Consider the following 10018-nt stretch of genomic DNA (forward strand, 5'->3'; position numbering starts at 1 on the left):
GAGTTTTGTGTTACTGCCCTCCAAAGGGTAGTGGACAAATTGGCTTGGTTGCGCCTTTTCCAGTGGCTTCTCACCAGCCGGGTATGGCTGAAAAGGAAGGTGGAGCCAGAGTGTCTGTCTAGTGTCTCAACTCCTGTTGAGCTCCTACTCTCAGGGTCTTGGGGGATGGGGGACTCTTCATTTAAAAAAAAAAAAAAAAAATTGACAGCTAACATTTATTATGCACTTAGAGGCCAAACACTGTGCTTAATGTTTTTTTCCTCATACACTTTTTTTGAGATATAATTTACGAACTATAAAATTCAGCCTCTTAAAGGGTACAATTTAGTGGCTTTTAGCATATTCACAAGGTCATTCAACCATCTCCACTTTCTAATTCCAGAACATTTTCATCATCCCACAAAGAAACTCCATACCTGTTGGCAGTCATTTCCCATTTCCTATTCCCTCCATGTCCTGGCAACCACTAATCTGCTTTCTGTTTCTGTGGATTTACCTATTGTGGATTTTTTCATGTAAGCCGAGTCATACAATCTATGGTCTTTGGTGTCTATGTTCTCTCACTCAGGATAATGTCTTCAAGGTTTGTCCATGTTGTAGATCGTGCCAGGACTTGGTGCCTTTTTATGGCTGATAATATTCTGTTGAATGGATGTGCCACATTTTGCTTATCCTCTCATCTATTGATGTCCATTGGGACTGTTTCTACCTATTGGCGATTAGGAATAGTACTGCTGTGAACATTCAGGTCCAGGTTTTTATTTGAGCACCTGCTTTCAGTCTTCTCAAATGTATATACCCAGGAGTGGAGCTCTGGGTTGAGTGGAATTTTGTGTTTAACTCTTTGAGGAAGTGCCAGAATTTTCCACGGTGGCTGCACCATTTTATATTCCTGTGCTGTGTTTTACTTGGATTATCTCATCAATCCTCACATAAGTCTCATGAGGTGTAGATATGATTACCGTCACCCCCACCTTTCAGATGGGACAGTTGAAACTCAACCACAGGGTTTTCAGCCCAGCGTCACATAGCCAGGATGTTGATAATTCTTTGGCCATTGCTAGCTGTGATCACTAATAAAGCAGTGTCTCTTCTCCCAGGCCCTGTTTTGTACTATCAGAATGAGGGCTTTAGACTGTGTTTGCGTGATATACGTAGTACCCAGCACACAGTGGTGGGTACTCACATGGTGATTGGAAATGCCATTGTTTCCTGATCCTCGTGGCTTGATCAGGAACTTGAGGGAGGCGTCTGTGTCGTAGGAGTTCCTGTACTTTGCAGTTTCTCAGAGTCCCACTACGTTCTGTGTCCCCATCTCCACACCAGTTGCTGCAGACCCCACAGGAGCCTCTTACTCCCAAACATCTTTCTTGGGAAACTCAGCCTTTGGCTGGGGAATGAGATGCCTGATGTGTGCTAAGTAGAGGTGACTTCTGTTTCCAGGGAGCACTGATCTTTAACTTGACCATTGAACCTGTTCTCTCTCTGGCCCAAGGCCACTGATGACCTGCCCTCTTTTTTCTCCTCCAGGCAAAACCTATTTATGGTGGCTGGCTGCTCCTGGCTCCAGATGGGACCGACTTTGACAACCCAGTGCATCGGTCTCGGGTAAGGTCCTCAGAATGAATTCTTGAGGTGGGAGGGACTGGAGAGGTGCCCATCTAAGGGCAAGTCAACCGAGTGGAAGAGGGAGATGGGGAATTGAACAGTGGATCCTGGCGTGGCAGGATCAGCAGGGAACCCCCATTTGGCAAACTCGTCGGTCCTATAGGAAAAGTCTCCATGATACCAGTTGTGCCAGGTCCACTCTTTAAAAGGAGATGCTCTCCCATGGTGCCTCCTGTTTTCATGGGTCAGCTTGACTGCAGAAACAGTTAAATGTAAAAGGCAGAAGAGCAGTTCAGCAAACATTTGCATTATGCTAATTAGGCTTCCAGTTCCCTCATTCCCTCCCTTCCTCATCCCATCTCTCTTTCCTTCAGTCCTCCCTGGCTAGGGGCTCAGCAAATGAGCACTAGTGAAGGGATGACGGACTGGAGTGCCAACTCTGCTTTTGCCCCATCTCTCCTGGGCACCCCAGCCCAGGCTGGGTCCCTGCTGTGCACAGGTTGCTGGGAGCAGCCCAGTCTGAGCTGGAGCATTGAGATGATTAAACCGACATTGTCCCTAACCAGTGGTTTGTTCCTTTACCAGGGAGCCCCTTTGGATGACTCCAGTTAAAAGACTCATCTTGGGGCGCCTGGGTGGCTCAGTTGGTTAAGCGACTGCCTTCGGCTCAGGTCATGATCCCAGGGTCCTGGGATCGAGCCCTACATCGGGCTCCCTGCTCCTCAGGGAGCCTGCTTCTCCCTCTCCCTCTGCCTGCTGCTCCACCTGCTTGTGCTTTATCTCTCTCTCTCTCTGTGTCAAATAAATAAATAAAATCTTTAAAAAATAAATAAATAAAAATAAATAAATAAATAAATAAAAGACTCTTCTTTTCCACATGATTTTTCCAGGTGCTCCCGCCCATACCCTATAAATTGCTCCAGCTCCTCTCCATTCCCATCCCCTGCTCCGAGAGCCTCTTCTTTGCCTCTTGATCTCTTCTGCCCCTGGCCTGAATGCTGCAGTCTAGAGTGGGGGCTGTGGTGCCCCACAGACCTTGTATTATGTCTGGGATCTTTAGGATTAAGTCTAGTATGGGTTTTGACTTTAAAGATATTACTGTCTTTAAAGGAGCCTTGAAAATGTTTCTCAGGAAAACTTCAAGTGGCCTCTCCCTGGACGCCCATCGTGGAACCAGCCATCTTCAGGTCCTCTTTGCAAGGCTATCTGAGCATCCTGTTCCTGCCATCCAGGCAGGAGGACAGCAGGGGTGACTGTATTCCAATGCCTGCAGTAACCAGGGAGCAGCTCCCTTTCCTGTTCTATATTTGGGTCATACAGAATTGCCATTTCCAGCTTCTGATGGGAAAAACATTATTATGAATGATATAATTCTGGCCCAAAGCAAAGAGATGTGATAGTTCTTGTGGCTTATTGCCAGTGAAAGTATGAATTTTGCTGGGCTTTTTGAGCTGTTGAAAATAGGTCATGGATTCTCATGATGATCTTTGCTTTGGGATTCGGGGACCAAGAGTCTCTTGTTCGGGACATGTTTTCCCCCCACAAAAGGGAAAGCGCATACTCTCGTGGTCCCTTCTGTTCTGTCGTCAGTGCCTTTGGGGCCCCACTGGCCCCCAGCAGCCTGTCCTGTGGGTAGAGAGTAGAGGGGTGCCCTTTGCTGGTCGATCACTCCTTGGACATCAGAATCATTCCCACAGGTCTCCCTCCTTCTCAGTTTTGATTTTTCTTAGCTTTCTCATCCTCAGTGAACACTGGAGCCTGGCAGTCTTTTTCCCTGTCTCCCACTCCCTGTGGGTCATCAGAACAACCCTTTTATAGCAGTTTCCTCGATTTTGTCAGAAGCAGGGAATCAGTGCCTACCATTCTCAGGTTATTCCATATTGTGCCGTACAATTTATCAAATATCAGCACACGTTACGTGAGCATCTCTGTGCTGGGTACGTAGAGAATGCAAAAAGGGAACCAGGATACCATCTCTGCTCTTCAAGAGCTTGCCAATTAAACAGGCATCCTGTGAAATCTTAGTAACTCATGTGGAAAAACACTGGGTGGCTTGGGTCTCTCCCCTGGCCCAGGGCCATCTAACAAATTACTGCTCTTTTGCCTTGGGTCCCTCTTTTCCGGCCATCTGCCCCAGAAATGGAAGCTGTGGAGCCCGCATTGCTTTGACGTAGGTTTGTGAGACCCGGGGACGTGGCGAGGGGAGATCGGGGCCAGAGGCACCCTAACCACCCACTCTGTGCTCCATTGCAGAAATGGCAGCGGCGGTTCTTCATCCTCTACGAGCACGGCCTCTTGCGCTATGCCCTGGACGAGATGGTGAGTGTCCTACTGCATCTGTGCCCTGAGGCCCCTTCTTTGTGTCTGCATGTGTGTCGTCTGTAACAACAGCAGCATATGCTCTCGCTTGGCCTTCTTTTGGGAGCCCGGACTTTGAAGAACTTGTGGCGTCTGGTAGAGGTGGCTCTGAAAACCCAGACCTTTGGTTTGAGGCATTGTTAGTGGTGACAGGTGAGAGTAAGTAGTGAGGGAGAAAGGCACTTCCGTTCCGGGCTGCCAGGAGTCACACTTAGCCAGAGCACTCCTACTTAGAAGCAGAACAGGCTGTGGGCCTGCAGCGGCAGGTGGGGGGCTGGCCTTGGGCGTGTGTGGAAGTTGAGCACACGCGCGTTCCCGTGCTGTAGTCCTGGGACTGCCTCTCAGTTCCATTGCTGCAGGTGGTCTCTCTCCTCCTGTTGGACCTTCAGAGGCCTCCTGGCCACTAAGCCAGGGCATATGGCTCCTTCCTGCCTTGCCACCCACCTGGTTTGCTCCCTGCTTCCTGGGCTAGATGAGTGTCTACTGTTCTTGGTCCAGAGGAGAACCTGAAAACCAACCAGGGGGAATGTTCTGGTTTTCTTTCTCTATCCGCCTCCTGAGTTTTTCCTCTAAAGGAGATTGTTCTCCCCTAACTAATCTAAAGTAGGAGCAAATTCTAAGCTTTTTAAAGGAACGAAGATGGAAGATTTAAGCACCTTTTCCTATTCCATTTGAGTTTGTGAGTGTGTGTGTGCGTTTATGTAGGCAGCATTTTTAATTGGGACTGTCCTAGAAAATCTAGACATAGCATGTAAAATAGGTTGACCCCATCCCATCCAGAGTTCGTTGTTTTGCTACAGGAGTGAGAGCAGGGTTCTGGAAGTGTGTGCAGAAATAACTGTCCTCTCCGAGGACAGTCGTAGACTGTTGCGACACTTGGATTTTAGGGTGGTCATTACAGCTGTGTGAACAGGCCACAAATGAGTCCATTCCCACACGGGGTTCCTAATCTTGGTGATGTGATGCTTCCTCTACTTCGTTTCTCAGATGAATTAAGGGGTATGATATCTAGGTATGGAATTAATAGATGTGATAGTTCTACCTCAACTATCACCTCATTGGTTCCTTCTTAAAAATAATTTTATTTCTGGGTGCCTGGGTGGCTCAGTCGGTTAAGCGACTGCCTTAGGCTCAGGTCATGATCCTGGAGTCCCGGGATCGAGTCCCACATCGGGCTCCCTGCTCAGCGGGGAGTCTGCTTCTCCCTCTGACCCTCCTCCCTCTCGTGCTCTCTGTCTCTCATTCTCTCTCTCGCAAATAAATAAATAAAATCTTACAAAAAAAAAATAATTTTATTTCTCATTCTTCCTGGTGAGTATATTTATACAGTGTGATAGACCGCAAGGGTTTTTGCCATGGAAGCATCTGTGGTCCAGAGTAGATTGGAGATGAGCACCAGTGGGATGGTAGAATTCACTAGAAATAGGAGCAAGGGGACTGATTCACTAGGACACCCATTCCTTCAGGGAAAGGAAACAGGCCTGGAGGCAGACCCAGCACTGCCCTCTGTGTTCTCCCAACTTGGCCATCATACAAATGGTGGCCCTGGGTGGGAGTTGGGCTCCTCCAAGCCTTGAAGTTTACTTTGTCCTCCCTGTGCCTGGCTGACTGGTTCTGAAGTCCTGCAGAGACGAACAGAGAAGGAGCCTCAGAGGTCACTGGATTACATCCAGGCTGGGCTGGACCATGAACCTTCCCGAAAAATAGAGTTCCCTGGACTGTCCTTGGAGACCGATTATTCTGGCCAGGAAGTCTTTCTTCAGGTCTAACTGGAGTCCAGTACAGTGTTTTGTTCCCTTCAGCTCAGTTGCACAAGCACAAAGAGAGGGCGGCTACTACATGAACGCAGAACACACGCTGCATCCCAAGAGCCGCTCCTAAGTAATTGAGGCTGTTGAGCCATGAGTCCTGACACCTTGCAGTACATTTTGGTCTCCCAGCAACCTGAATGTAGGTTGGGTATTATTTCATGTGCTGCTGGGGAAGAGGTGGGACTGTGCCAGCGATGTGGGCAAAGAAGCCCCAGGAAAAACTCGGCATACAGAGAGGGCATTGTGGGGGATGCCCAGAGTGGAGAGTTTTGGGCCATGGGCCACTTTCTGGCAGATGACCTTGGAGCTGAAGAGACTGACTTGGTGTGCCAGTTAGCGTCAGAACGCCCGGCCTGCAGGCAGTGCAGATACACTGCAGCTCCAGGGAAGAGAGCGGCACTATTTCTGGGAGTGAAAAAGACAGTGACAGTTGCAGTGAAATACCTTTAAAGCAACATTTCAGGCCTGTAAGAGTTTTTCCCGTTGTGTTAGGAAAGTCCTGTGGGGAAAGCTGCAAGGCAGCATCTGGGCTGCAGTTGAGAAGGGGCTGGGTGACGGGGGCAGTCCGATGTTTGCTGCCCGCGTCAGCGTTGGCACCTGCCGCCCTGGGCCTTGCAGGTGGACTCTGGAGGGGCCTCTCCCACCCCGGGGGTCTGTTTTGGGCCTTGTTCTTCCTCGCCACTCCGTGGACGAGCACAGTCCAGCATCCTGGAGCTCCAACCCAGAGGTCAGCTTTCCTGGTGCCTAGCCGCCTGCCTCTCCCTGGCCCACAGGGTCCTGAGACGTGGAGCGGGAGAGCTTTTCAGACAGGCTCATGTGTGAACCGCATGCAGCCGTGCTGAGCGTGTTCTCTCAGAGAACCAAGACGTAGAGCCACGGTCCTCAGCTGGGCACCACTGTGCTTCCCGGGGCCACCTGGCAGTGTCTGGAGCCTTCTTTGACTCTCACAACTGTGCAGGGGTGAAGGAGGTTGCTCTGGGCACCTATGGGTGGAGGCCAGGAGTGCCATGATGCGCAGGACAGGCCTCACAACAGGGAATGATCTGGCCCCAGATGGCAACAGTGCCGAGGCTGAGAAACCCTTCGTGATCTGGTCAGTGGCTTATTTAATTTTTTTTTTTAATTTTTAAAAATTAAAATATAAGTTTGACTTGATTTCTTTTCACCGTGATTCTTAAGGTGTGGAAGGACTCACCTGTCTGATTCCCTGGGCGTGAGGGAGGGGAAGGGGCAGGGTTAGCCAGCTGGCTGGTGTGGTGAACTGCCAGGTGTGGAATAGGGGTAGGCCTGTTCCTGGGGTGGAGGGGCTTCTGTGCAGTGTCCCTGCATATCAGGGGACCGCGGGGCTAGCGGAATTGCTTATGTGTGTGGCTCTTAACCTGGGGAGCATAGCGGTCCCACTTGTGGTGCTGTGCTCAGAGCACCATGCTGTATACTGGCCCCATTTTGGTGTTGGTCTCCGAGAGCCGCAGCTCTGAGCAGCCTGTAGCCCCTGCTGATCCTCCCCTCCTGCGGAGCACCCCACCCACCCCCAAGTGCTCGCCAGCTCATCTACTGCATGTAATACATTACAGCCTTTTATGGCTGGGCTGTTCCCTTAATACTTAGTCACAGTCTGTTTCAAATCGTTACTTGACTTTTGAACAATATTGCTATTTGTTTTCATTGGTTTAAATGTTACCAACTAGATTGCAACTTTTTTTTTTCATTGTTGGGCCTCCTGATAGTTCTCGGTATCTCCCTGCATTGTCTGGCCTGGGGCTTGGGTGGCACCGACCTAGTAAATATTTGTTGAGTTGAACTAACCAACTTCGTAAATGGGTTGCTGTAGAGTTTCTGCTCTCAATGTGGGGAGAAGGTGAGACCTGGGGTGTTTCCTGGAGAGGGATTAGGTATGTTGTGTGTTGTAGCTCGTAATTACTCGTCCCTCCAGAAGGCTCCAGAGAGCAGAGTGGGTAAGGTTGTCCCGGGCCCCCTCGGCTGGGACCAACATGGGCACGGCAATTGTCAGGAGTTCCCGGGAGGAGGAGGAGGGCTGCAGTCCCTGGGCCAATGCCCGCCTTGAGGGCTGCTTTGAGAGGCTTTTATGCTGAGAGACTTCTGCTAGGTCTGGAGCCTTCGGGCCTAAGTCCGACTCCAGGGGCTGACTACTGCCTTTCTCTTTCAGGCAGCTCTGAGATGGGGCTAACCTCTGGGAATCACTTTTCCTTTTTTGGGAAATTTCTTTCTCGATACACCCACGTACCCTGTAACTGGTGGGTGTGGAAGAGAGGCGAATTTCCCAAAAAAGGAAAAGAAATTTCCCAAACGCAAGCTGAGGTGAGGTGGGCTCGGGGCAGCCTCACAGACAAGTGGGAGCCTGAGCAGTTTGGCTGGGCCGCTGGTTTTTCGGGAGTGGATGGAGTAAAGAATCTAGAAACCCAAACTGCTCCCTCTCTCCTCTGCTATTGTTTCTTCTTCTGTAATCTACCCATTTTGTACCAAATTCTACCACCTCTCTTTGAGCTTTTGGGGACCGATGTAAAGCTAGGGTACTGATTTCATCGGATCCCAGAGGTCATTAGGAGGCTTTCTCAGAGAAGAGCAAGTCTGGAGGGGAAGCGGGGCCAAGTTGTGGGTGGAGCATGCTGGACCGTGAGGCTTTGGGGCTCTGCGTTGGGACTGGACCTGGTGAGCTGTGGGCAGTCTGGTCTCTTCCTTTCATGTTCTCTTCCTTTTCCCTCCCGGAAGCCAGGCAAAAAGATTGTCTCAGGTTTTTGTGTTTTGTTTTTAAATTATAAGTTATATATAACAAAATTTACCGTTTTAGCCTTTTTTTTTTTTTAAAGATTTATTTATTTGAGAGAGAGAATGAGAGACAGAGAGCACATGAGAGGGGGAAGGGTCAGAGGGAGAAGCAGGCTCCCCGCCGAGCAGGGAGCCCAATGTGGGACTCGATCCCGGGACTCCAGGATCATGACCTGAGCCGAAGGCAGTAGCCTAACCAACTGAGCCACCCCGGCGCCCCAGATGCTCCTATTTATTTATTTATTTTATTTATTTTTTTTAAAGATTTTATTTATTTATTTGAGAGAGAGAGAATGAGAGAGAGCAAGCACATGAGAGGGGGAAGGGTCAGAGGGAGAAGCAGGCTCCCCGCCGAGCAGGGAGCCCGATGCGGGACTCGATCCCGGGACTCCAGGATCATGACCTGAGCCGAAGGCAGCCGCTTAACCAACTGAGCCAGCCAGGCGCCCCGTTTTAGCCATCTTTAAGAGGGTGGTTCGGTGGCATCAAGCTGACTGACACTGTTGTGCAGCCATCACCACCATCGGTCTGCTCGTCTTGCACAACTGAAGCTGTCCCCGCTGAGCGCTACTTCCCCAGCCTCTCTCCCAGTAGTCGCTGGCAGCCCCTTGCTACTTCCTTTCTCCATGATTCTGGCGACTCTAGGTGTACCTCATAGAAGTGGGGTCACACAGTATTTGTCCTTCCGTGTCTGGCTTATTTCACTTAGCATGATGTCTTTAAGGTTGATCCGTGTTGGAGCACGTGTCAGATCTCCTTTTTTTAAAAAAAAATATCATGGTCTAATGGTGTTGAACCCTGTCTGCTCTGAAACAAACTGACCCTGGGTTTCTCCTGTGTGGAGACCATGGCGGGATCGTACCTCTGCTTCCGTGGCAAGTGTGTGGCATTAAGGGCCAGCTTTCACTGTGTGGGGCTTCTCTCCATTCTCTGCCCTGGGAGTCAGGCCAAACCAGAGCTGTGTGACTTTGTAGGGACTATGCTGCTGAGGACCCTTAGCTTAGTTCACACCCCCAGACATAATCAGGAAAACACTTTTAGCCCTTGTGTACAGGCCTTTTTCAGGGGCAGCCGTGGGTTTGTCCATCCCACAGAATGCCAAGGTCCAGCCAGCGCACTTACTGTGGGGTGTCTATGCTTGGGGCGTCTGTCTTTGTGTTGAGAGGTGAGCTTGGTGGGAACATTCTTCAGAGGATGCCAAGTGCTAACAGGTTAAGATTGTGGCTCCTTAGCAATGTCCACAATAGCCAAACTGTGGAAAGAGCCAAGATGTCTATCGACAGATGAATGGATAAAGAAGATGTGGTATATATATACACAATGGAATATTATGCAGCCGTCAAAAGGAATGAGATCTTGCCATTTGCAACGACGTGGATGGAACTGGAGGGTATTAAGTTGAGTGAAATAAGTCAAACAGAGAAAGACATGTATCATATGATCTCACTGATATG

At 49.8% G+C, this 10018-nt stretch overlaps 1 protein-coding gene and 1 long non-coding RNA gene across 10 annotated transcripts in view; both read left to right on the forward strand.

Moving 5' to 3' along the window:
• The window catches only part of MPRIP (myosin phosphatase Rho interacting protein), a 574668-nt gene that overhangs the window by 27330 nt on the left and 537320 nt on the right, over positions 1-10018 (forward strand). For all 9 annotated transcript variants that reach the window (XM_081805592.1, XM_081805587.1, XM_081805591.1 and 6 more), the window contains exons 2-3: positions 1531-1608; positions 3862-3927. In XM_081805592.1, the coding sequence (XP_081661718.1) occupies positions 1531-1608; positions 3862-3927 (144 nt within the window). The remainder of the gene's footprint in view (positions 1-1530; positions 1609-3861; positions 3928-10018) is intronic.
• Positions 8828-10018, forward strand: part of LOC145717407 (uncharacterized) — an 11029-nt gene continuing 9838 nt past the window's right edge. Inside the window, exon 1 of the long non-coding RNA XR_014140601.1 lies at positions 8828-9800. This is a non-coding gene — a long non-coding RNA (uncharacterized LOC145717407). The remainder of the gene's footprint in view (positions 9801-10018) is intronic.

This window comes from Leptonychotes weddellii, chromosome 15 (genome assembly GCF_054177405.1).
Source record: "Leptonychotes weddellii isolate Sample4059 chromosome 15, ASM5417740v2, whole genome shotgun sequence".
Classification (NCBI taxonomy): Eukaryota; Metazoa; Chordata; class Mammalia; order Carnivora; family Phocidae; genus Leptonychotes; species Leptonychotes weddellii.